Source organism: Marmota marmota, unplaced genomic scaffold (genome assembly GCF_001458135.2).
Source record: "Marmota marmota marmota unplaced genomic scaffold, marMar, whole genome shotgun sequence".
Taxonomy (NCBI): Eukaryota; Metazoa; Chordata; class Mammalia; order Rodentia; family Sciuridae; genus Marmota; species Marmota marmota.
In genome coordinates, this window is record NW_025999942.1 from 12,051,262 (window position 1) to 12,078,005 (window position 26,744).

The 26,744-nt window shown below is 54.2% G+C and overlaps 1 protein-coding gene across 4 annotated transcripts; it reads right to left on the reverse strand.

Moving 5' to 3' along the window:
• Positions 1-1,574: 1,574 nt before the first annotated feature.
• Nlrp3 (NLR family pyrin domain containing 3) lies at positions 1,575-25,688 on the reverse strand. Of its 4 annotated transcripts, none has more exons than XM_048801335.1 (11): positions 25,600-25,688; positions 23,974-24,016; positions 23,452-23,772; positions 19,756-19,869; positions 17,183-18,944; positions 14,814-14,984; positions 12,003-12,173; positions 10,786-10,956; positions 5,783-5,953; positions 5,231-5,319; positions 1,575-2,198 (listed from the first exon to the last, which is right to left on the reverse strand). In XM_048801335.1, exons 3-11 carry the CDS (start codon positions 23,726-23,728, stop codon positions 2,155-2,157), a joined length of 2,970 nt encoding a protein of 989 aa, XP_048657292.1. In that variant the 5' UTR covers positions 23,729-23,772; positions 23,974-24,016; positions 25,600-25,688; the 3' UTR covers positions 1,575-2,154. The 4 variants fall into 4 exon arrangements, with proteins under 4 accessions (XP_048657292.1, XP_048657291.1, XP_048657293.1 ...); XM_048801334.1 differs by having other exon boundaries at positions 5,149-5,319; XM_048801336.1 differs by lacking the exon at positions 5,231-5,319.
• Positions 25,689-26,744: the final 1,056 nt, after the last annotated feature.

Here is a 26,744-nt window from a genome sequence, read left to right on the forward strand (position 1 = left end):
TGGTGACGATCCCGTCAGATCACTCACATTTCCTTTCCCCAAGTGCTCACTGCTTCTCTGTGCTGGGAATCTGCAGCCTCTCCTCTTCTGGCTGGTCATAAACAGTGTAAATGGCTGTGCACCAAGTCTCCCTCCTGGGCTGGGACCTCAGAGCTCGTTCCAACCTGCCTCTATTGCCCGACTTCCTGACCTTTCCAACCTCTAGTGTCCATGATTCAACCCTCAACTTGCACGTGATCAACTCTCTGCGTCCACGTGTGAAAGAGCAGCAGCCCTCGTCTCTGCACCACCTCTTCTGCTCTGCGGTGTTCTCCATCTCCATGCATGTATTTGAGTCACACTTTTTATTCAGCATTTCGAAGGGTCTGTGGCAAGGAGGCAATCTGCAGCATTTAACCAAGATGCAGAAAGCAAATATGCAGATAAGAGTTACTTGAAAGTCCTAGACTAGAGAAAGTCTGCACTGGCATGTCAGCCGCACAGCCGCCTTCACTATTTATGAAGTGCTAGGGATCGAACCCAGTGCCTCACCTGTGCTAAGCAAGCGTTCTACCACTGAGCCACTCCAGCCCTTTTTATTTTTCACTTTGAGACAGAGTCTCAGTTGCCCAGGCCAGCCTTGAACATATGATCCTCTGCCTCAGTCTCCCAAATAGCTAGGTATATGGTTTGGATATGAGATGTCCCCCCAAAATCTCCTTAACACAGGAATGTTCAGAGGTGAGATGGTTGACTAGATTATGAGATCTGTGACCTAATCAGTGCATTGAACTGTTTTCTGGATTAATAATGAAAGGACCACTGTATGGGGTGGTCCCTGAACGCGGGTGGAGTGTGACTGAAGGAGCAGGCTCACTGGAAGCGTGCACTTAGGGATTAGGTCTTGTCCCCATGGCTCCTTCCCTGCCCCTCTACCATGCCATTCTGCCTCCCCTGGGCCCAGAGCTATGGAGTCAGCTGACCATAGACTGAACTTCTAAAACCATGAGCCAAATGAACTTTTCCTCCTCTAGGTTATTCTTGTTGGGTATTTCGGTCACAGCAATGAAAAGCTGACTAACACATTGGCACACAGTTTCCTCTAGAGGGTCTTGCTATTTTTTAAAAAAAAACAGCTTATCTGAAAAGCGTGTGTGCAATCATGAGATTGATTTACATTCTTGCACAACCTATGTTCGTCAACACGTCGCTTTGAGTAGCCAAGGCCTGGGTGGCTCATTGAATGAGGAAGTGGGATTTCCATTTCTAGCAATATGTGTGCTCCAACACCGCCCAGGCTCACAGAAGCACTTGCTCCACCCTACACCCTATGCTGTGTGAGCACACCAGAGGGACTGCTCTTCTGTCAGGACAAATCCAAGACAGCCCAGGTGAGAGACATGCCCTGTGTTCACTTCTGTGCCCTGTGCCATTCCACCCTGCCACACAGAGCTGACATTCCACCCGCAGAGCTAGAGTAAGGTGACTCGGTTTCCACCAACCACAGTTGAGTCACTTTGCAAAGAGATATTTAAATGCACACAGCAATCAATCTTTAGTAGTTTAGATGAATAATTCAAAAGATTTCTGGGTACTTTTTGGAATTAAACAATCAATTTAATAACCAGAAGGTTTTATATATTTCTCAATTTTCAACTAGCTAAAATAAACATGAATTACTTTTCTTAGAAAACTGTTACAAAATTAAAAATAAATAAGTAGCTGCCACAAAATTCCACATAGCACATAGGTAGTTCTGTGTAACACACACTTAGTACAAACAGGGGGATGGAGACTTTGGCAAAAGTAAACAGAGTGAGAAGGGAAGATGGGGAGGGGACACTTGGGGGCAGGAAGAGGAAAAGGAAGAGAACGTGTTTACTGAATGAGGTGACTCTGTTGAGTCCATCAGGAACATCTGCACCTGTGGTGGCACTGAGAACCGCACTGTCCAGGGGAATGAATGGCCTCGGTTCCCTCCATGAGGGCGCTTTTGGTCACCCTGGCTGTGACACTGATCATGTGGAGGTGACTCTGGGCACAGGAGGGCTCACCTCACCTGTGCACAGCTGGGTGGTGGAACCAAAGAATCCAGTGTCTGGCGGGCCTGTGTCCACCCCTACCATGAAGGCTCAAAGATGATGGTCAACTCTGGCCTTTCTTCCTGGAGCATTTCTAATGCACATTTTGTCTCATAATTGAAATACATCTCACACAACCTGTAAAGGCAAACAGAAACTATTAGGTTGTACTCAGAACACTCAGTTTTTAGCCTTAAGATTCTCATCTCCCAGCCAGTCATACACCTGTGATCCCAGCAACTCAGGAGGCCGAGCCAGGAGGATACCAAGTTCTGGGACAGACTGGGTCACTTGGGAAGACTCTGTCTCAAAATAAAAAGATAAAAAGGACTAGGGGTGAAGCTTAGGGGTAGAGCACCTTGGGGTCCACCCCCAGTGCTGGAGAAAAACTCATCTCCTCAAACCTTGAACCCTACATGCCTCTATGCTCTGAGTGCAGAGCTGGCTTCTGAAGTGTTTGTTTCTGAGAAGTGTCTCCCTATGTTGCTCAGGCTGGCCTCAGACTCCTGGACTTGAGGATCCTGTGGCCTCAGCCTCCTGAGTAGCTGGAGTAACCAGTACAGACTGCTCTATTCTGAACCTTCATGTTTGGCCTCTTCAAACACAGGTGAAGGTGAAGAAGACTGCATGATGACCACGTGTCCACTGCCAGGTCTAGCAGGTCACCTCTCGGCTGCCCACTCCTATGTCAACAGGTTGTGTTAGACACTGCGTTTCATATGTCTGTAGGCACTGCACTGTGGCCTGAAGGAGGAAGGCCTTAATAAACACAACCACACGGAAACCCTCACGGCCAGATTGGGCTCACACCTGTCCCTCTGCATCACCAGCGTCCTGTCTGGGCTCAGATCTTCTCAGTGGTCTTGCGTTTTCCGCGACACTCACTTAATTGGGATCCCTACATCTGCCTTGCAGTGCGGGGACACCACGGAGGTGGTCTCTGATGTGAGCACCTCCCAGTCTTTCATAGCTTCTCTTGGAACCATCTGTCCCACCTCATTCCAGCAGGCTCTGGTTGGTGGTGTCACACACTAAGCATCTGCCTTCAAACCCATGAAGCCCTGACCCCCAAGGCGAGATGGGGTTTTTTGGAGGTGGTTAGAGACAGATGAAGTCACAAATGGGGCCCTCACAATGGTCGATGGCCTTGCAGGACAGACTCCAGAGCATCTATCCCAACTCCTCTCTCCCGCCCACCACCCGCCAACCACCGTAAGCACATCATAAAAAGGAAGCTATCTACAAATAAGGGAAAAGCCCCACCAGCTTCGGAACTAGCCAGACCTTGATCTGGGACTTTCCAGCTTCCAGACTGTGAGAAACAAGCTCCAGCTGTTATGTCACCCGCCTGGTTTTGTTATGAGGCTGGGGCTGAGGGAGACAGGCTCCTCGCATCTGTGAATTCCCCAGGCTGTTCTGAGCCTGTCCCCAGGCCAGGTCATGAATGTCCCTCAGGGCTGCATCAGTGACACACAAATAACAATGTCCCCAGCTTCATCCTGAGCAGTCCCGCCCTCTGTCCCTACACCTGTCTTTCCTGGGAACGTGGAGAAGTGTCCCACTGCATCCCCACAAGGGTGCAGCGCTGACCAGCCATTGTTGATTCCAACCTGCATCCTGGCGGGCTCAGCCTGGGAACAAGCTGTGGACAGGAGTCCCTGGACTCGTGGAATATGTGTTGTGGGGAAAAGACATAGAGAATGAACCAGCAAGAAAATGACACAGCATGGAAGGGGTGCGCCACTGTGGAGGAGAATGAGAAGCGGCAAGGGCAGCTGGCTGCTTTCAGTACAAAGCCTCGTGCAGATCAGGTAGGGGTGTGTGGGAGCAGGCAAGTGGGAACTGGAAGGGGCAGAACTCCAGGCACAGGGACAGCACCAGCAAAGGTCCAGAGATGGCTGTGCTCTGGCAAACCCGAAAGGAGACCACCGCAATGGAAGCAGCATGAGCATCAGAAGCAGCTGCCGCTGGCAGAAGGGGCTCAGAGCCACCAAGAGTTTGCAGTCCCCTCCCCCACTGTGAATGTGACAGGAAGTCACTAGAGCACCTGGCAAGAGTGAGAAGAACTGTCTCACATCCAGCAGCTCACTGTGTGTGCTACCCAAGGAGCAGTGCAGACATGGCATTTCAGAATGCATCCTACAACCCAGACCAGAGGTGACAGTGACCAGACAGTGACATAAAGCCACCAAGAGGAGGCCAGGGAGTGGACATCCCATGGAAGCAGATCTCACAGGACAAGCTGATTGGTTAGATGGAGGTTTAAGAAAGAAGAGCTGTTAAGGTCAGCACCAGACTACTCTGGACTGAGCAGTTAGGAGTAAGTTGGTCTTGACTGCAACTGGGATGGAGCTGGTCGAAGACAGAGAGGAGGAGCAGGAGTTTGGATTTCGATGAGGGAGTCGAGGAGCACATTAAACCGCCAAGCAGAGGGATCAGAGAAGCATCCAGACATGGAATTCATAGAGGTAACCTAAGGACACAGCACATCCTTGGTGAAGCCAGAGACTGGACATTAAAATAAGGGAGAAAGTGTGAGTAACAAAAGTTAGGCCCGGGATCGAGACTTGACTATCCAACACCTACCGGTCAGGAGGGTGAGGGAAGCCAAGAGAGCAGAGAGAGGCCCAAGGACAGAATGCGGACCCCCAACAGCTGTGGCTCTAAGAAGCTGGGAGACGCTCTGCAAGCTCCGGCCACAGAGCTGATGCCCACCACTGAGGCACAGCAGAAGACGGCGGGTTGAGGTCCCTCCTGCTGAGTGTCGTGGAATTTCTCCCCTTTTTCACTTAAAAATCCTCAGAGCCAGGACAGCAGTCCACTATGCTAGGACGCTTGCCGTCAGAGATCCTCCTGGTTCTGCAGAGCACCGTCGGCCACTGTCAACAGACTGGCTTCCCCCAGGACGCTGGGTGGAAAGCCTTCTCGCACTGACTGTACCTGGGTGCTCTGAATCTCTGGATGCTATTGACTGGGCAGCCCATTTCCTGTGTACCCCAGTAAAGGCATGGGGCCAGGCCCAACCTAACCCTGAGAGCCAGTGCCTCTGGAGAGCGGGGTTTGGGTGGCTCCTCTGCAGAGCACTCACTGTAGGCTCCGGAGGAAACAGCCCTGCTGCTTCAGGACCTCACAGAGCATCATGACCCCCAGGTCGCCAAGGTCATTGTTACCCAGGCTCAGCTTCTGCAGGCTCCGGTTGGAGGTCAGGATCCTGGAAAGATGCCAGCAGCAGTGTGAGGTGAGGCTGCAGTTGTCCAGTCTGCAAGAAGGAGTGATTCAAGGACACGCCCAGGTCATCCCCCCAGGGACCCAGGGTCGGAGCCTGCCCCATTTCAGACCCAGAAAACTCCCAGGGCTAACTAGTGTGGTGCAGCCATATGTGCCAAAGGTCATCTTCCTGTCTTCTTTAAAGGGGAGGACACTCGAGGCTACTGGACTGTGCCCACCAATTAGTAAGGGAAGTTTCTTAAGCTGTCATGCCCAGAGGCTGTGTCTGCCCCAGATTTCCATAAACTGCAAGCACCACTCTGTCCCTGCCTGCCAGCTGCACAGAGGACTGTGGTGCAAGGAACTCGACTTGGCTTTACACCATCTTGAAAACACCTGCTGTCCCGAGACTCTGTCATAGCCACATCTGTGACTCCTGGCCTCTCAGATTCAACGCCTCAGGCCCTTCCCACCAGGGACCACCCCCACACCACCTGAGGGAGCAGAGGACTCACTCCAACAACTGCAGCCTGCAGCTGGGAAGCAGGAGCCCCTCACAGAGGAGCTTGATGCCAGCGTCCCCAAGAGCATTGCCACGCAGGTACAGGTGTGTGAGGCTCCGGTTTGTTCTGAGCACGGAGGACAGAGCTGAGCAGCAAGAGGATGTGAGGCCAGAGTTCACCAACCTGCAGAAAGAGCAGAGTGAGCCCTCAGCGGGCGCCCATCCCAGACATCCCAGCAGCCATCTGAGCAGCTCTGCCCTTCACCTTGAGGGCAGTCTAAGGGGCATCCCACAGGCAGGCAGCTCTCCACAGATGTTCTGCAGGGAGGGAGAGGAAAAGTGAAGGATCCCATACCCCACCACACTGCACTTCCTTGCAGATTCCTCCTGCCTCAAGCACCCAGCAGCACTCCAACCAGGAAAACACTCCAGCAGCTCCTGATGACAGCCCCAACACCTCAGGGGCCTGCCTGAGTGACTCTGGTGCAGACATAACTGTTCCACACCTTTTGCAGATAGAAATCCGAGCCTCAGGGAATCGTGTGCCTTTCTCCAAGGGCAGACACTGGTCTCTCACCTAGTAATTCAACATGGCCGACATAGCAAGGTGGTAGGAGACAGGGCGAGGTCCCTGACAGCCTTCGGTGCCAAGCTCAGGTTAAGGACTTCCCAGTCCTCTTGGACCTCCCTATCTGTCATCCCTGCTGTCCATTCCTTCTTCCTCCTTCCCAGGAAAGGGATTCTCAAAGTGTAAATCTTGGTTTGCATTAGAACCAAGGGGTGAGGAGTTTGATGTTCTCCCTTTGGGTCAAGTTGAGCTCTCACCCAACAAGACCGTGAGGGCTCTGAGACAGACAGCTGTGTCCTTCCTGCTCGGGAGTTCATGAAGGCACACGGGCATCACACAAAGGCCACTCAGTCTGCAGTGAATGGCCATGAACAAGAACGTCTCGTGCGGTAACAGTGCCCCTGACCAGAGTTCTCGGCAAGGGCACATTTTAAGCCCTTTGGTCTCTAAAATCATGCACAACAGAAACAGAAGGAGTCGTTCCAATAGTGTGCGTGAACATATGACCAAGATGACAAGAAGTCCTGTCACCAGCTCATCTCTATTTCCCTAGTCGAGGGAGAATTGGAGTGAGAAAAACAAGGACGTGGGATGGAGGGGAAGTGATGCCTGGACCAGCAGACTGACAGGCGCTGAGTGGCCTACTCCCTCCTCCAGGAAGGACCACCATCAGGTCCTCGATGACCGCACACAGAAGGGACACGAGGCTCACTAGCAGAGATGGGCAGTGCCAAAGGAGGGGAAGGGGCCCTGCCCAGGAAGGGCAGCAGTGAGCAAGCAGCAGGAAGTCTGTGAAGACACTGGCATTCAGGGCTGGGCATGGCCAGGGACCCAGTACTGCAGCTGGAAGGACGCTGGAAGCTGGCAGGTGGGTGTGCACCGCGACAGGTTTGCACAGTCAAACAACAAATCCCCTGACTAGAGGGCGCACCAACGGGGCGTCTCGGTCTCCCCACATCCAGCTCACCCTGTGTCCACTGAGCACAGAATCCTTGCCAGGCACTGCGGGGGGTTAGTCTGTTGGGCCTCAACTCACAAGAGCATCTCACAATGAAGACTGAAGAGCTAACACTGGTGGGGTATTTGTTAGGTACCTCACTGTGGGGTGATGACGCTGAATGGAATCATCCTATTGAATTATTAAAACTCAACATGGTGTTTCTCTTATCCCTAAACTTACCATGGAAAAAAAATGAGGATCAGAGTAATTGCTTAAGAATAAGTGGGGGACTTGGGTTGTGGCCCAGTGGTAGAGCACTTGCCTAGCATGTCTGAGGCCCTGGGTTGGATCCTCAGCACCACATAAAAACAAATAAGTAAAATAAAGGTATTGTGCCCATTTACAACTAAAATTTTTTATCAAATAAAGTATAAGTGGGGCCTTCACAGCTGAGAATAAAGAGGAGAAGGGACAACCACGTCACCTAAGAAGAGACCAGAGGAGCAGGAGAGTGAGCCCAGGCCAGCTCCAGCACTAACACCAGCTCAGTGTCGCCGGGAGGGGGCAGAAATGGGGCCGGGGCTGGTCCAGAGGCTCATATTTAGTGACCAAGCATGCAACCTCATCCTACTTTCGCAAAACCTTTTTGAGGATTCTGAGGAAAGGCTCAATACTGTCATTTTTGCAGGCTATCAAGTTTCCTTGGTGTGACGTTAAGGAAACCAAAAATAAGAAGAAGAAATAAAAGGACGGAACTAAAAGTAAAGGCAGCTTAGAGCTTCCCGGTGTTCACTGGCTGGCAGGTCCCAGCAGAATCCCAATCCAGCAGGATCAGTTCAAAGAGGGGGAGGGCCATTCTGATGATTAATCATGTTTTGCAAATACTCTCTGTGTTATGCTTTTGTGACACTGGGGAGGTGAGGGACAGGGGACACAACATGTAAGCTACAGATTAAGGCCTGAAGTTCAAGAGGAGAAAATCTGGCTATACCTAATAAAACACAGGTGTCTGGAAGTCCCAACTCCCTGAGTCCACCTAAGGAATCCACCTCTAGAGACTTACATGTGTATGACCCGGGTGCGGAGGCACATACCTGTGATCCCAGCAACAGGGGAGGCTGAGGCAGGAGGACAGCAACTTTGAGGCCAGCCTCAGTAACTTAGCAAGGCCCTGAGCAACTTAGTCAGCTGGGCACAGAGGTCAGGGTCATGGGGGCCTCTCCTCTGTAGGCTTTGCCCGGAGTGCTGGTCCCTGTTCTTCTCACAGCTCATGCCACACCTGATCCAGCACCTGCTCTGATGTGGCTTGTGCAGGAAGTCTTCACAGAAGGTGGGCAGAGAAGCAGTGCGACCCCATGAGGCCACTTTTGTTTGCCTCTTATCTGTATCTGTCATCCTCTCCCTTTGAGGATGTTTGCGAAGACAGACATTGTTTACTTGTAAAATAAAGGGGCCAAATCACACCTTGAACAACCAAGAGCAGCAGAGCACAGTGCTGAAGCTCTGCGTGCAGCTGTCCTCCAGGAAGGAGAGCTCTGGGGTTGGCGGTCAAGGGAGGGCCAGGCCTCCTGATGCAGACTGTGGTTGACTGCACTGACGGAGTGCTCCTCAAAAACCCTTCTTACTATATGTTGCCCTGAATGCTGATCTGGCCAACTTTATGTCAGTAATGTGAACAAAGATGCCTACTGTTTGCTTGTCTTTACACAACATACCAACAGAATCAAGGTTCAGCTGAGTGCAGTGGCACATGCCTGTAATCCCAGAAGCTCAGGAGGTTGAGGCAGGAGGATCGCAAGTCCAAAGCCAGACTCAGCAACAGTGAGGCACTAAACAGCTCAGTGAGACCCTGTCTCTAAATAAAATACAAAATAGGGCTGGGATGTGGCTCAGTGGTCCAGTGCCCCTGAGTCAATCCCCAGTTTCCCCCCCCCCAAAAAAAATGATTCAAACAGGCCTAGATGATGGGTCAAAAGAAAGGTCCACGTGAGCCCAGTGCGGGTTGAGAGCTGGACGCGGAGGCCCCCGTAGAGCCCCACAGCAACACTCCACCAGGCAGCAAGGGCACAGGAAATGATGTCAGTGTGTGTGCGGGGAGCTTCACCACCTCTCCCCAGCATCCTCAGGCACAGGCTGTGCCCAGAGCCTCACTGCCTCCTCTACTTGGCCTTGGTGGTGCACACACCTGTAGCCCCAGAGACCAAGGAGGTTGAGGCAGGAGGATTGCGAGTTCAAGGACAGCCTCAGCAATTTAGAAAGGCCCCAAGCAACTCAATGAGACCCTGTTTCAAGAAATTTTAAAAATATTTAATCAAAATTAATTTTTAAAAATTTTTAAATGAATTAAAAATTAATTGTAGCTCCATGGTAAAGCATCCCTGGTGTTAATCTCCAATGCCCCAAAGAAAAGAAAATGTTGGCGACTCCTATAACTACTTTGTGTCATTTTTATGAGCCCAACTGAGAAAACCATGCAGGGATATATGGAAAGTATGGGATTATTAATCGGTATTCTGTATTCTTATTTACTGCAGAAATCCAGTCTCGAAAGCCTGACATGGCTGCCAAAAACCCAAGACAAGCAGGGAGTTGGCCAGCAAAAGCAGAGCTCATGGAAGGAAGGAGGCCCCCAACTTCCTGTCTGAGGCGCCTTTCTAAGGACCCTCAGCAAGCCAGCCCCCCTGGGAGAGCGTGACTGGGTGGGTAAAGATGCTGAGCTGTGTCCCAGGTGGGGATTTAGCAATGTCGGCGCAAAATAAGACGAGGGTGAGAGCAGCCCAGGGGCAGGACTAAGTTGCTTCTCAGAGCCCTGGGGAGGAGGACAGGAACCAGGACAGGGAACCAGAGGAGGTGCTGCATGGGGAGACACGCTTTGTGCTGAGGCCACACTGCTGCAGTCACTTGCATGCCTGCAGGTGTCCTCACCTAGAACAGGTGAACTCAGGCCAACTCTAGAGCTTCCTCATTCAGTGGGAATTGGGCTGCACCTTCTCTAAAGTCTCTTCTAACTTTAGGAATGCCAATAACCACAAATTAGCAAACACTGGCCTCATTAGCAGCAACCCAGCTGACCCTGGTATCCTGGGGGACGGGGGGGGGGGGGGGTAGGTGGCTCCGCCCATCCCCCCGCCCTGTGGCATCAGAGTCAGCAGGTGCTCACATGCCCACAGAGTAGTGCAGAATGCGCTTATGGCCGGCACACCCTCTTGGACTCCCCTCAGTGTTACTTACCATCCCTGATGGAATGCACACGATGCAGCTGTGACACTGCACTGTTTAGGGAACGATGACAAGGGAAACCTGTGTTTATGTTCAGTACAGACCTATTTTTTCAGATAGGTTTGGTCTGCAGCTGGTTAAGTCCATGATTGGTGGACTGTGGAGTGGACAGGAAGGGCGACCCCTGCCGGACACTCTGCCACGGCTGTTTGGTTCTCTTCCCTAAGCCCAGCGGCCTCCCTCTCTGGGGTCACCACCACGTTCTGCCTGGGGCTGGAGGCAGCCTTACCCCAGCTTCTGCAGGCTGCACTGTGGATGTCCAATGGCCTCGCAGAGAGTCCCGACTCCTGAGTCGCCCAGGGCGTTCTCTCCAATGTAGAGTCTAGTCAAGGAGCGACTGGCGCTCAGCGCGGCCGCGAGGTCCTGGCAGCATGCTGAGGTGAGGCAGCAACTGACCAACCTTTCAAGGAGAGGAGAAAGTCTGTGGCTCTCCAGCTGGCCCCTCCAGGGGGAGCACCTGACCGCCCGCGTGCCCCACCCTCCGCGGGAGCCTGACCTCCCGCTGTGGTAACAAGCAAGCCCTTCCAAGCCCATCCAGCACTGTGACACCTCCCTGGCCCCTGGGCTGATGCCAAGGTGGCAAAGTAGGATAAAGTTGACCACTTCGCCATTCTAGCTGCACGAGTCAATGGCATACGCCCGTGCACAGTCTCCTGCAGCCACGGCCACCCATGCCTGGAGCTCTTTCCATAGACTGAACCGCAGCTGGGCACCTTCACATCCCTCCCCTGGCCTCCCCACCTTGTTAACTCTCCCAGGCTTCCTGTGGGGTCGTGCAGTGCGGCCCTGCCCCTGGCTTAGCTCAGCCTGCACGTGGGCCCAAAGGCCGGTGGCCCCTTCCACCAGGGGACACCTGCGGTGGGTCACTCCCAGATGCCTGCTGCGTTTCTTTGTGGGCCTGTGCCTGAGCCTCTGAGTAGAGCTGCTGGCTCAAGGGGTCATTCTGTTTGGGGAACTGCCACACAGCTTCCCAATGGGACTGTGCCGCCTTGGCCCCCACCAGTGCCCAAGGCTCACTTCACCCCTCCACAACACTGGAGTGCTGGCTTGCTTTCCTTTGTCCCGCGTCTCCATCGTGAACTGGCCCCACCCTCCCGAGTGCTCTCTTCTCCAGAATGCAAGTCTCCCTCCAGTGTCAGGAAGCGTCACACTTTGGCATGGGTTTTCTATCTATCTGAGAGCTCCCCATGAAGTCCCACACTCTTTCTGCACACCCCACAGTGGCCTTACGGGCCTTGGCTGGCCCCACCATTTCTTCATGCCCCACCAGGGCTTCCACCGGCTCTCCCAAGCCCCGACTGGATGGTTGACAGCACCCACAGAAGACACCTGGGTCCTCCGAGCAGCCCGGCCACTCTCACTGTGAAGCACCAGCTCCTGCGGCTCAATGCTCAGGAGCTGCCAGGCACCCCCACGGGCAGAGCTGCCCGGCGCGCCCAGACCCACCAGAGTTTCTGCAGACAGCAGAGTATGTGCTTCAGGCCCACACACAGAAGCCGGACCCCAAAGTCTCCCAGGGCGTTGTCACTCAGGTCCAGCTCCACCAGCTTCTGGTTGCTGCTCAGCACCAAGGAGATGTCGAAGCAGCACAGATGGGAAAGGCCACAGCGCCCCAGCCTGCAGCAAGACGGAGGCAAGAGGTGTCATGATGTGGCTCCGGTCACGGTGGGCTCTGGGCTGTCCCCAAGGCCTGTGTGCAGTAGGCATGGCCATCTGCCCCCAGTGTGCCCTAGAGGCGGTGGAGCCTTTGGGGTGAAGCCTGGGGAAGGAGAGAGGTCACGGGACAGGCCCTGGAAAGGGACACGGGGACCCTGGCCCTACTCCTGTATCTCCTCAGGTCCCAGCCACCGTGGTGAGTGGACTCCACACATGCCCCACCTGAGTGGCTGTCCCACCCCAGGCCCAGAGCAGCAGCGCCAGACCGAGACCTCTGGAAGTAGAGCCAAAACAAACCTCCTCCTCTGCTTCCCTCGGGCTCCTGTCACGTGGTCAGAGGGCAGGTTAACTGTCCCTTCCTGGCTGTCCACCCAGTGTGCACTTGCTGTGTGAACCAGGAGGCCCTGGGTTCTCCAGTGCGAGGGGAATGTGCCAGGCCCTCGTGGGAATGCCATCCACCCAGAGCTCCTAAATCCAGCCCTGGCACCAGGAGGCCAACTCTACAGGGTGGGTGTCGGGCAGCTGGCCATGGAGAGGCAGCACTGGGTCCAGCTCGGCACCACGTCCCCACAGCAGCGCCCCAGCAGTGGCCTCGCTGTCTTTGCCAGCTTTTCTCCCCTGTTCTCGTGACGATTTAATCACAGTGCTCCATTTACCCGGAGGAGAGACACTAAAGCAGAGGGCCTGGTTCTCAATGGCCTCCCTGGGTGTGGATGTGACCCATCCCCCACGGCTCACATGTCAGGGGCTTGGGCTCAGCGTGGTGATATCAGGAGGTGGTGGGACCTTCAAGAGGTTGGGCCGAGTGCAGGTGATGAGGTCACCAGGGTGCTGGCCTCCAAAGAGACTAGCATCATCTTCCTGGCACCCCAGTTAGTCCTCACAAGAGGGTGTCGTAAATGAGTGAGCCCAGCCCCTCCCCACTCTCCAGTTTCCAAACTCACCATGATCTCTCCCTCTGGCACACACTCCCATCATGATGCCATCCACCAAGAGACCCTCCCCAAGACTGGCACCAGGCTGTTTGGGCTTTTAGTCTCCAAATCTGTGAGCCAAATAAGCTGCTTTTCTTTCTAAAATACCCAGCCTCGAGTATTTTGTTGTAGCAACAGAAAACTTTTACCACTATACACACACATACACATTTCCCCACTGCCATCTCCCCCAACAACAACAATTTGTCCCTGTTGTGGGAGCAGGAACATCTGGGGCACCTTCCTTTCTGTCCCCATCTTTATACCAACGGCAAGCACATAGACAGCTGGGTCTCTCCTTATCCACAGGCATCTCCTTATCCCTGTCTGTGTCTCACCCCCTAGAATCACGTGGGGAACCCAGAGGAGAGGCAAGGAGAGGGCCTTGGGGTGAAGCTCAAGAACCAAGGGTGCAAGGTCAGCAAGCAGAACCCTGGGGCAAGAGGAGGCTTCTAATTTATGAAAAGAGTGGCAAGAGATTCAGGCATGGGAAGACACAGCCAAGGTAGGACTTGTGAACAATCCCATCTCCTGCATGCAGGACAGATGGGCGGGGGCATGAGCAGATGGAGAGACCAAACAGCCTACAGGCTCTCTGTAGATGTGTGTCCAGGTGTTGCAAAGAGAGCAGCAAGACTGACCCAGAGGACCAAGAGGCCACTGAAATGACCAGCAGGTGTACAGGGTTGCTGGAGTTGGGCTGGTAAGAACCAGGAAAGGGGACAGTGGCTGTACAGTAGGTGAAATGGATGAGGCCAGGGTCGGGTGGGTGTGAGGAGCATGAGAGGTGGCCGCAGGAGCTGGGCACAGTGGCACAGACCTGCAGTCCCAGCCACACGGGAGGTTGAGGTGGGAAGGTCTCCAGGGGCTCAAGACCAGCCTGGGAAACACTTTTTACCCACCCCACCCTCCAAAAAGAAGAAGAAGCAGGCCTCACTGTGGACATGCAGCTTTTCATGTAGCGCAGGGGCACGTGCTGACCTGGAGCTGCAGAGGGCAGGGAACCCAGCTGCACTCAGACATGTGAATCTGACTCAGCTCTGGCGGACAGTGGAACTTCCTAGCAAAGCCACAGGAGAGTCCCCAGGACATTTCAGTCTATGCAGAACATCCAGGTGGCCTAACTCAGCTAACCGTGACCATGCGTAATGAAACTCTGGCTCTCCTCGATGAGCCTGGCCACGAGGACACAGGAGAGAGTAAAAGACATGGCCTTTTTGTTTGCCACCAAGAACTCACTTTCTTCTCATTTCCTCCCCAGTCCTCCCCCATCCAAAACTGCCCCGGCTGTCCTCCTGGCCTCTTGCAATGGACAGGAGGACCACAGAATAGACGTGCATTTGGAAGGAGGGTCTTCCCACCAGTGGTAAGTGGAAGGAGGTCATTGGTGTGGACCTCTAACTGGTGTCCTGTCAGGGAAAGGCCACAGACCCAATAGGGAGAGTGTGAAGACAGGGACAAAACAGCGACTTCCGCGCCCAGGCGAGAGGCCTCAGGAAAAGCCAGCCTGCTGACCTTTGGCCTGGCCGGGAGATAAAGTCGGGCCTGTGGGCTTTGCCAGGCAGCTGAGGACAGCCCCAGCGTCCCTGCAGGCCTGCCCCTCCCTCGAGGAGCAAGGGGCACTCACCACAGCCTCTGGATGTTGCAGCCCGGCTGCTGGAGAGCCTCGCAGAGCACCCTCGTGCCTGGGTCCCCCAGGGTGTTGTCGCTGAGGTCCAGCTCAGTCAGGCACTGATTGCTGCTCAGCACCGAGAAGAGGCCCCGGCAAAAGCTGGACGTGAGAGAGCAGCTCACCAGCCTAGAAGTCGGAAGGGAGAGGGAGAGAAGGAAGACTGGTTTCTAAAGTCAGGAGCAGAACCAGAGATGCCTGGCTGGTTCATAGGAGGTCCCAGGGCTGGGAAGGCCCAGATGGCTCAGGAGGAATGCAGAGGGCGGGGCACTGGGAAGACCTCTGCCACAAAGAATGGACGCCCGGCGCCCTCCAGCTGCCCACAGCCTGCCTGCCCTGGGCAAGCCTTCCACGGCAAGGGACAGCCTCCCTCAGGCATCTGCCCATCTGCACCCAATAGGAGACACCGGGCGGCTTGTCAACAACAGAAATGGGCTTGCTGCCGATGCTCTGGACGTCCAAGAGCAAGGGCGGCACGCTTGGTGCCGACGAGGGCCCGTTTCTTGGTCCATAGATGGTGCCTTCAGTCACACAGAAGGGACTTCAGAAGTGAAATGACCCGAGGACCTCCGGGTAGTACAGGGCGACTGGCTTCAGCTCCCTGGCCAGCCCCCAAGGGCTGCTTTGGGTGACATCCTAATGCCAAAGCACAAGGGAGAATCTAAGAGTCAACGTCCCAGGAAGGGACAGCAGTGTTTGCTAGCAGGGATGGGGACAGGGGAAAGGGCTGGCCTGTGAAAGGAGGCGAAGCTTCAGCAAGTGGGGCAGGGATGAGCTTTGGTTGCCTGTGGCACAGCCTGAGGACCACAGTCGATAACAAATTTTTGTGCATGTTAAAATCGATAAAATGGACTTTAGCACTCTCACCACCAAATATGTGTGCACTGGTGAATTATGGGTATGCCAATCAACGCCGTCAAAACATCAGGGCCTGGGGCAGCTCAGTGTCCGAGCATATGCTTAGCATGAGCAAGGCCCTGGGTTTGATCCCCAGCCCCACCAAATAAGCCATCCGCCTGTCTGTGTGTCTGTCCCTATCAGTCACTTATCTATTTATCATCTATCTCTCTCCATTATTCTCCAGTTTAAAATAAATCTAAAGCCAAGGCAGAGCCTCAAAGGAGGCTCCGCCCTCCCTGCCCTGCCCCCACGACTCACCCTAGGGCTGTCCACGCAGCCATGCCACCCGGCGATCGCTTGTGCTCTTTCTGCACATGGAGACTGTACTCTTTCTGCCCCTGCCAGTCCCTGCCCGCCCCCCCAACACACAGGACCAAGCCTCCAAGGCAGCCTGGCTTCCCTGCCTCCACTGACCTCCCCTCCACCACTCTAGGTCCCCCTGTCCTCTGCGTTACTAGTTTGTTTTAGGGGGCTTGGTCTTGGAGATTGAACTCGGGTCACTTTGCCACTGAGCTACATTCCAGCCCTTTTCTTTTCTTTTCTTTTTAGTGCTTGGGATGGAACCCAGGGCCTTGTGCATGTGAGGCAAGCGCTCTACCAACTGAGCTATGTCCCCAGCCCTTCATTTTTATTTGGAGACAGGGTCTTACTGAGTCACTGAGGCTGACCTCAATCTCCCAGGTCACTGGGGCCACAGGTGTGCAGCACCTTGCCCTGCTCCTCTGTGTTTCTGGACCCCAACTCTCAGGGTTGTTCTGCCCCTCAGGCACTGACCACCTGCCATGAATGCTGTACTTTGGATGTGTGCCCCAAAGCGTGTGCTGGACAGAGGAGCCTGGTAGGAATGCTCTGGTCACAGGGGCTCCATCCTCACATAGACTACCACCATTACAGAAGGAAGGGGGCTGAGGTCTCACTTCTTGCACCCTCATGTGCATACACCCTCTCTTGCTCTTCCACCTTCCCCCAAGGGATGATGTAGCACAAAGTTCCTCTCCAGGGGTAGGCCCATAGGTCTAGGACTTCCCAGTCTCCAGAACTATAATTAATAAACCTTTGTTCTTTGCAAATGTCCCAGCCTCAGGCATTCTAATATAGCAGCACAAAATAGACGAAGACAATGCACCAAGTAGATTAGCAGCAATTGAAGTTTATAAACACTTCCATGCAATTCTGTATCCACCCTATTGAACTGGCATGTTTCCAAACACTTGTTTCTTGTTTTATGAGTTTTCTTTGTCTTTGGTTTTATCCACCAACCAAAAGTCAATCTCTGATAACGAAAGGGTCTGACAGAAATGAGCACCAGTGACATCATTATATGGCACTTGCAGGATAGTTAAAAAGAGAGGAGAGGAAGAAATACCATGAAAAGGAGCCAGAAAGCAGAGGCACATTCTGCCTCCTGCTGGAACCTGTCTCCTTACCTGTGAGAATAGGCAGCATGAGGATCCAGGAGGACTCGCTGGCTGGTGGGGAGATGTCTGCTCTCCTCCTCCTCTTCCTCCTCCTCCTTGGGCAAGTTGTGCAGAAACCCCAGGGAGAGTTTCTCCACACAACGACAGTTCTTGATACAGAAGGAAGAAACCACATGGTCCATTCTGGTGGAGAGGCTGATCTCCATTTTGGGGAAGTGGTCCAGGGCCCGCTGCACGAAGCCCTCCTCCTGCATCTCGTACAGGCAGTAGAACAGCTCCAGCTGGCTGGGCTGCACCTGCAGCTTCTTGGCCTTGGCTTTGGCTTCAATCCATTTCAGCAGCTCCACCCTGACTTGCTGAGAGATCTTGCAGCTCAGTTTTTTCTCCAAGTACGAGGCCCTCTCCTGGTTCACAAGGCCGAAGAGGAAGCGCACCACGAAGATCAGGTATCCCTTCTCAAACTTGCCATAGTTCTCCAGCAGCACCCTGACATCTCGGTCTGGAAGTTCCAGATGCCGAGTGGGCACGCCCCTCTCCCTGCCCGCCTCCTCCTCTTCCTCCTCCTCCAGCAGGTAGTACATGGCCGCAAAGAACTCCTGGAAGGTCATATGGATGAAGCTGTAGAGCTTCTCGCAGTCCACCTCCTTCTGGAACAGATTCATCCTCAGGAAGGCCGACACGTCCACCTCCTGCAGGCCATGGTCCCTCAGGTCACACTCCTCAAAGAGGATCTTCTGGTTCCAGATTCCGTCCGCAGCCAGAGAGCAGAGGCTCCGGAGGTGGGCGGAGAGGTGCTGCTCCTGGCCGCCACCGCGGGAGTGCAGCAGGCTGGAGAGGAAGAAGACATACACGGCCGTCGTGGTCTTGGACGTCTGAGCCAGGCCCTTCCCACTCTCCATCTGCTGCTTCAGCCCGGTGCACACGATCCAGCAGACCAGCGGAATGAAGCACATGGTGAACAGGATCTCATTCTCCTGGATCAGCCTGAAGGCCTCACTGGCTTGCGCCTCGGTGGAGAAGTACTTGAAGAAATACTCCTTCCTCCTGGCCTCGGAGAAACCCAGGATCTCCACATGCCGAGGGTGGTCCAGCAGGTGCTGCAGTTTCTCCAGGGCCACAGGCCTTGTTGTGATCAGCAGAGAGGCCTCGGGCAGCAGCTTCTTCCTGATGAGGCTGCTCAGGAGGACGTCCCCCGGCTCGGCCTTCTGCCAGTCGGTGCAGACCACACCTAAGTGCTCGTCAAAGGCTCCCTGCAGCTCGTCGAAGCCATCCATGAGGAAGAGGACCCTGGATGGCTTGCGCATGATCTTGTGCACAGGTGGATTCGGGTCAGGGCAGCAGCTGACGATCAGGTCCCCCAGGCTCCTCGGGGTCACCAGGCTTACCTCGCGACAGTGAATGTAGAACAGATAGTCAAACTTGTCCTGGAAGAGCTTTCCGGATGCCCAGTCCAACATAATCTTTCTGGCCAGGATCGTTTTCCCGATGCCTGCAGCTCCCTGGAATACCACAGTGTGCACAGGCTCTGAATGCTGGTCGTTGGGCTCGAACAGCTGCTCCAGCCTGATGGGGCTCATGGGCCTGTCCCACGTCTTGGTCCCGCCGATGGCCAGCAGCTCCTGCTCCCGCTCCTGCTGGCTCGGGTACTCCTTGACCAGCCGCAGCCGCGTGTAGCGCCTGTTGAGGTCCACGCTCTCGCCCAGGCGCGCGTTCCTGTCCTCAATGCAGTGGAACCTGCTCCTCACGTGTCTCCGGTACTCCTTGCAGTAATCTAGGCAGAGACAAAAAGTCATCAGGCCCTGGAGAGACAGAAAGTCAGGCCGCCAACAGAGCCGCGCCTTGCAGGGGGCGCAGAGGCTGCTGCCCGGATGCAAGACGGGAAGGCAGGGAGCACCGGCTGCCAGCAGAAGGCAGTGTGCCTCCCACGTGTGTGTGGAACCCAGGTATGAGCACACGAGCTACTGTATTTCAGATGTGTCTAGATGCAAATCCACGTCTGCATTCCTTAAAACAACAAGAAAAATATGGGCCTGTGATCCAGAGGGAGTGGCAATGGGGACAGAGACAGAGGAGATGTCATTTCTCCGGGGCCTGCTGGGAAGGGTCCCAGAAGCATTACACTCTCACAAGCACAACTGAGCAGAGGTCCAGACTATGCGTGCAGCCACCAGCCAGAAAGCACTTCCTTTTCTAATCTTACTCCCTCCCTACATCCTAGACCTTGAATCCCTCAGCACCTCCCTGGGCTCTGGGACCATGAGGAGCCAGGCAAGCCTGCATCTGCTTCCTTGACTGATAGTGGATTTCCTAAGACAGCTCTTGCATCCCAAGGAGTAGAGGAGGGGTGCACTGGCCACACCTGTAATCTCAGCTACTCCAGAGGCCGAGGCAGGAGGATCAGCTTCAGCAACTTGGAAAGAAAAGGACTGGGGATGTGGCTCAAGGGAGAGCACCTCTGGATTCAATCCCCAGAGCCAAAAAGCAGAACAAAACAAGGAGCAGGAGCAAACAGGACCGTGACTGGCCAGCTGTGCAGCCCCTGACCCAGGTCAGAAACCTAGTGGAAGGCCACCTTGGCTTACCATGCTTCTTTTTACAAGCTGAGATTCTGGAAAGACAGGTCAGCAAACTCTTCCACTCCTCTTCGATGCTATCTTCCTGGCACACCACAGTGGGACCGGAAACATGAGCGTTATCTGAACACCAGAGGAAGAAATCATGAAGTGTCAAAAGCCAGGCTTCAGGAAGCAGCTGAGAGCAGCCCAACAGTGGCCAAGGTCAGGGTCGCCCCAGATGTCCCCCAGACTGAGGCCAGGCTCGGGGTTGCAGGCTCTGGGTGCTCAGCCACAAGTCGAGGTGGGAGCCTCCTGCGCTCCGGCTTTGAAATGGGACTGCACCCACCTGCCAGCCTGGGGCCCCACACTGCCTCCACCCTCAGAGTGTCCTCCTCAGAGCACCCTCCCAGGCCCAGGGATGCACCAGCCAAGGCACCAGCCAAGCCAGTCTCCACCTGTCCAACAGGGAAGCCAGCCCAGGGCCTCAAGGTCTGCAGCAGGGACTAGCCTTCCCTGCCTGCCATGGCCTGTGTCCACCTCACCCACACCCTGTGCTCTCACATCTAGACTTCTGGGTCTTCCAGGACAAGAAGGACCCATTGGATTCCATTCTAATGTAGTCATTGAGAGCCTGGCTGACCTTAGATTCACCCAGGGAGCTTTATAACGCTGACTCCAGGGATCCCACAGTGATGGCTGTCTGTGTGAGGTGAGGCCCAGCTGCCCTCCTATATTCAAAGCTCCAATATGTACCCACAGGGGTCTGAACAGTCACTGGTGACATCCCCAAGTAGCTATTCCTGGAGAAATTGAGGCCTGGTAAAACAAAAGCTGGCCTAGGAGAACTACCTAGGACAGCAACAGGTGGGCAGGACCTGAGAGCAAAGTGGAAGACTTCAGAGCCTGTGTGCTCATTCAGAAAGCAAACGCTATTGGCAAGGTCACCAAACCCACATTTAACTCATCCCAGGCCCACCCTAATCTTACCCAAGTTTGACCTGGCCCAAAGACTCCAAACTAGGATTCTAACTTTTCCACTCAGAATCCTGACGTGGAAGCCAACGTGGCATGGTAGCTAAGAACTAGACTTTGAGCCGGGTGCAGTGGTGCACACCTGCAATCCCAGCAGCTCAGGAGGCTGAGGCAAGAGGATCACAAGTTCAAAGCCAGCCTCAGCAACAGTGAGGCACTAAGCAGCTCAGTGAGACCCTGTCTCTAAATAAAATACAAAATAGGGCTGGGGATGTGGCTCAGTGGTCAAGTGCCTCTGGGTTCAATCCCTGGTACCCACCCCCTGCAAAAATAAATAAATAAACAAAACTAGACTTTGGCCAAACACCCCTCCCTTTCTACCTGGCTGCAACTCTGGCCAGAAGGAGCCTGGGGCAAGCAGAAGGTCGGGGTTCAGCTCTCTCACTAGGAAGCAGGGAAACTCCACAAACCACCCCATGGGGCTCTCGAACCATCCACAGAGTCAACGGAGCTGCCTCCTGGGGAACTCCAGAGCAGCATCATCCTTCAGTGTGGCTCCAGGGGTGTGTCAGCATTATAAAGCTCCCTGGGTGACTCTAAGTCAGAACTGTGTGGTCATGGATCTGTCTGCAGGGTCACCCTGTGCACCTCCTCCCTACCTCCCTTCTCTCCCCACTCTGCCCCTGCGGTGGCCACCTGGCTGCGCAGCTCCTTATCTGCTGAGTGCCCCCCTCCCTCCTTTCACTGCCACGGCTTGAAGTCATCCTCTGACTTTCTAGGTCACTGGCCCTCCTGCCACACACCAGGCTGGGAGGAAGCATCTCCCCCAGTGTGTACACAGGGGTTGAGGACGGTTCTGCCACTGCTTCTGTTCCCCAGGTAGCAGCCATAGGAAAGGCTTTCCCCACAAATGACATCATTCTGTGAGGACAGAGTTCCCCCTGAGCTGTCGGGGTGGGCTTTGGCTTGTGGACCCTATGAGTGACATTGAACCAAGCACACTCCTGCTGGACTTGAGGAGCAGGGTGCAGGCCTTGGGTCCAACAGGCAAAGGCCAGGAGGTGGCCAGGGGAGCAGCTTCCTGGGCTGGGTAACTCTGCATTGGCTCTTTAAGGAGTCAGGAAAAGCAAACTGCTTCCTGATCTTCTCAGAGCTCTTCCAGGAGGGAATAAAGAGGGAAAAGCCAAAAAAATTCCTTTAGAACACTAACTTCTGTGTATCGAAGGATGCCATCAACAGGAAAAGGCAAAACCCAAAGGGTGGGGAGAGGCACCGCAAGTCATTCATCTAACAGGGCAAAGTCAGCATGTGGAAAGCACCCCAGTGAGTTAACAGGGAAACCCAGCAACAGAAAAGGACGTGAGGGGCTGGGGATGTGGCTCAAGCGGTAGCGTGCTCGCCTGGCATGCGTGCGGCCCTGGTTCGATCCTCAGCACCACATACAAACAAAGATGTTGTGTCCGCCGAAAACTAAAAAATAAATATTAAAAATATTAAAATTCTCTCTCTCTCTCTCTCTCTCTCTCTCTCTAAAAAAAGGTGAAATAAAAAGAACATGAGGTAAAAATTGAAAAGAGAAGAAAGAAAAATTTAGAATCATAACTTTAAAAAAAAAAAAGAAAAGGACGTGAGTAGGACTTTCTCCAAAGAAGCAATGCACATGGCCAACTAGCCCCTAGGAAGGTGCTCAGCACTCGCACCCCAGGGAGGCACTGACAACTGCAGACTGGGCCGGGCACCGCTCAGCGGGCAGCCCATGTCCAGCATATGCAGATGCCCAGGATTTGATCCCAGCAGGCAGAAAAACAAAAACAGAAAAACTGCAATGAGATGCCAGCTCATGCTTCTTTGGCTGATTACTGCTTTGAAAATGGAAAATAATGGATATGGAGAAATCGGGACTCTCATGTCCCATCTGTGGGAATATAAAATTGCATCTGCTATAAAGAGCTGTGCTGGGGCTCTCCAAAACAAGCACAGGGTGACCACAGGGTCCCTAAGTCCACTTCCAGGCATACGCCCAAAAGAGTTCCTACGGGGCTCTGGAAGAGGACTTTGTGCACCAAAGCTCACGCCACTGATGACAAGGAGGAAGCAGCACGAGTGTCCAGGGACAGCTGGGTGTGTGGATGAGATGCGGTCTGTGCAGGAGACTCGGACGCCCTTCAGTCTCTAAGGAGGAAGGTGTGCCAGGCGCAGTGGTGCACACCTGTAACCCCAAAGGCGTGGAAGCTGAGGCAGGAGGATCGCGAGTTCAAAGGCAGGCTTAGCAATTTAGCAAGGCCCTAAGCAACTTAGCAAGACCCTGTCTCAAAATAAAACATTTTTTAAAGGGCTGGGGATGTAGCCCAGTGGTTAAATGCCCTGGATTCAATTCCTGGTTATATATATATATAAATGGAAAGGAGGAACCTACAGCATGGGTGAGCCTGGAGGGCAGGCTAAGTGAAATAAATCAGTCACAAAAAAGACACCGCCACCTGAGCCCACTGTAGAGGAACCCGGGCAGCAAAACTCTGGAGACAGAAGCAGGGTGCTTCCAGATGCGGGATGGCATGAGGAGGGTCTGTTGTGCAAGTGAGCAGTTCTGAAGGTGAATTGCTCAACAGCACAAGTGTCCTCACCACTGGACTTCAAGAGAGAAAGAGGCAGAGCTGGGCAGGGCACACTCCACCAGTACTGAAGAAGAGCGTTCCTCAGGTATAACTGATTAGGACTAATAAAGAAAAAAGAAGAGCCTCGCCCACTCACCCGCCTCTGGCTGCTCCCTCCTAGCTTTCTCATAAAGGTCTCTCCTGTTGATCGCAGAGAAAATCCACACGGCCATGGCCCAGGCCTTCTCCTCCCCATTGAAGTCGATCATGAGTGTGGCCAGATCCATGTGGTCAGCCCTCTCTGTGTGGCCCCGCGGGAGTGGGGTGCAGCCCTTCTGCGGAGGGTAATCCTCCAGGTGCATCTTGAACTTCTTCAGGTCTGAGTCCTCCAGGTCCTCCAGGTAGCCGGCCAGCCGGCAGCGCACACTTGCCATCTTGAGGAGCAGCCTGGAGCAGGGTCCTGGGGCTCAGGTCCTCCCTGGAGTGGCAGGAGCAGAACAGCAGTGGGTAAGAAGCCCGTGTAGGAACACTATCACCAAAGGCTCAGGGAACACTGTGAAGTAGCTAAGGTCCAGGGAACCCATAGGTATGCAGGACTCAGAGTACTCAGGGGAATAAAAGTATCACTGGACTCAGTGAAGCACCACCTCCCATCTTGAAAAGTGGGCCCCATGCTTACCAGAAAGCTCTCCTGCTGGCCTGAGCCATGGGAGGGAAGCCTCCTGTGGGGTAGAAACATGCATGCCCATAAGCAGGAGCACACCACGGTGCCTGGCAGACTCATACTGCCTGAAGCACCAGACAGAACAGAGAGAGCCCTGCCCTGGCTGTGGCCCTGGGCAGAATGGCCCTCTGCTTCTCGGCTTGAGATTCCGCCTTTAGGAACTGAGGATGAAGGCTGGGTTTCTCCCCTATCCTGACCTGAGGAAGATGCAGGCCAGGGCCCAGCAGCAGTCTAAGGTACACAGGAGGAGCTCAGGCAGCTCCACAGGAGGGCAGGTCTCCACCTGTCCTCTTCAGCCCACTGGCGGACAGGAACAGAAATTCCAGGGAACCAGAGTGTGTGTGGAAAGTGAAAAGGTGTCCCCTCCACGTCTCCTTCAAGTTCCCAGTATGATTGCTATCACCCATGTCGCCAGGCTCCCGTTGGCCAGCTGTGTGGCCCTGGGGTTTATTCCTTCTCTGATCTCCACAGAGCCCATGAGATGTGCACTTTCCCATGGCCAGCACATGGCTGCAGAGGCCTAGGCTCAGTGCCTGCCCAGCAGTTCACAGGCCGGAAGGAACAGAGCCAGGTTTAAATCAGAGGCACATGTGGGATCATGTCCCCCAGCAGGTATGAGACAGAAAGCCAAGGCACTCAGAGACTCAGGGTGGAGGGGAGAGCAGTGCCCCTTCCCTGGGTGGAGGGGAGAGCAGCGCCCCTTCCCTGGGTGGAGGGAAGAGCAGCACCCCTCCCTGGGTGGAGGGGAGAGCAGCGCACCTTGCCTGGGTGGAAGGGAGAGCAGCACCCCTTCCCTGGGTGGAGGGGAGAGCAGCACCCCTCCCTGACAATGGTAGCTGTTTCCCTAACTGGATCTCAGGCTCCACCCAGGCGAGATCACCAGCTGCATCTGTAAGTGCACCTCATCTCCCAGTGTGTGGACAGACGGACAGGCTGTCTTTGTTTGGAATATTCTCTCTTGAGTCCTCCGTCTTGCTATATTGACAAGAGGACATCAGCTTCCAAACCATGTGTAATGACCCAGGCAGGCAGGGCTGGGAAAGGGACAGCAGCCTGGTGCTGGACACACAGGGGAGCCTCGGTCCCTGTTCCCCCTCCTCTTGCCTCCCAGCTCTCCGCTTTTGGACCACCCAGAGTCCATTCTTCCGTGTCTTCTGGGTTCTCCAGCAGCTCCCAACTTTGTGATCCTCCTCCTCAGGAGGTGTCCATCCTCTGTTCCCCTCAGCCCCAGCCCGAGCACACCACCTGGTCTTTACTTTGACTGTCCCCTGCTTTCCTGAAGGTTCACGTCCTCATGGGCATCCCACCCATCAACTAACTACCCAGAGGGGATGCTGGCCACATCTGCCGGGTCACGGGGGTAAGCTGAAGCTGCTCCCCTGCCCTCCCCCCACACACGTACACACATGCATTTGCACACACAACAAGTGAAAGCATGAAGGAACATTCCAGAGACACTGCTGAAGGGCAGACTTGGACGCTAGAAGAAGAAATCCCTAATCCACTAACCCAGGAAAACCCTGTCCCTACGCCCAGCCCACCCTTCCTCCCCTTTCCAAGCACCCTGCTCCATGGACTCACCCAGACACAGCCTTGGAAACGAGTGGGGAGGAAATGAGATGAATTTATAGTGGTCATGGCCCAGCAGGGCAGGAAGGATGTGGTCTCGGCATGGAGTGAAGAGCTTGCATCACGACAGAGGCAGGGACTGAGGGCTCCTTCAGTTTTCCACACTGAATCTGCAGCTCTTGGCCAGCCTGGGCTAGCAGCAAGGTGCACCCCTGTCCCCAGGCCCCTGGGGAAGCAGTGTGTCCTGGGGGCTGCAGTAGCAGTTCCTCCCACCCTCAGCACCCTGCACACAGGGAGGAGCGACCCCCAGGAAGCCAGAGCCGGTGAAGAGGGAGTCCAGGGTGGCCGCCTTCTAGCCCCCAGGCCTGTGTTCTGTCCCTGAAGGTGGAGGAGGACAGCAGGCCGCTGCAGGTTCTATCTGATGTTATTTTTTAAGACACAAATTCTACTCCCTGACTTTCCACTCACTGCTCAGCTAAACCAGAGAATAATTTTATTTATTTTTTAAAACTCTTTTTTTTTAATATTTATTTTTTTTAGGTGTAGATGGACATAACACAATGCCTTTATTTTTATGCGGTGCTGAGAATCGAACCCGGGTCCCACCCATGCTAGGCGAGTGCTCTACCGCTGAGCCACAATCCCAGCCCAGAGAATATTTTTAAATATAATTTCCATATGCAATAAAAAGTTGTTGCAGCCACTCGGAAGGCCAAGGCAGGAGGATGGCAAGTTTGAAGCCAGCCTGGGTGACTTAGTGAGACCCTGTCTCAAAATTTTAAAAAGCATGGGGGATGTAGCTCAGTGTTCAATCCTGATAAGGAATGGGGGATGAATTCAGATAGACACCACTCCAGAGAGGATGCAAAAATGGCCAGCAGGCCATGCAAAGTGCTCGAGGTGCACATCAACCTCAGTGAGCTGTCAGCCCAACCGGCTGGAATAGTAATCACTAAGAAGACACAGGAAAGGGTCAGGCTGAGTATTGAGGAAAGGGTCCCTGGCCCGCAGCTGGGGAGGATGTGCAGGGCCACATGGAAACCAACGTGGAGGCTCCCAGTCAGGTAAGAGCAGAAGCACCAAGGGCACAGAGTCCTGGGGACTCAGGGGATGAACCCCCTCACCAACATCTCACTTCCTGGAGGTCATGGCATTGC

What these genes read in the sequence shown, in the direction of transcription:
- Nlrp3 (XM_048801334.1), bottom strand. Translation starts at nt 23,728, where the DNA reads ATGGCAAGTGTGCGCTGCCGGCTGGCCGGCTACCTGGAGGACCTGGAG. An exon ending in TGCTGTCTGCAGAAACTCTG is followed by an intron (nt 10,957 to 12,002) that starts GTGGGTCTGGGC and finishes TCTCCTTGAAAG; the next exon opens with GTTGGTCAGTTGCTGCCTCA. An exon ending in TGTTTCCTCCGGAGCCTACA is followed by an intron (nt 2,199 to 5,148) that starts GTGAGTGCTCTG and finishes TTGCCTTTACAG; the next exon opens with GTTGTGTGAGATGTATTTCA.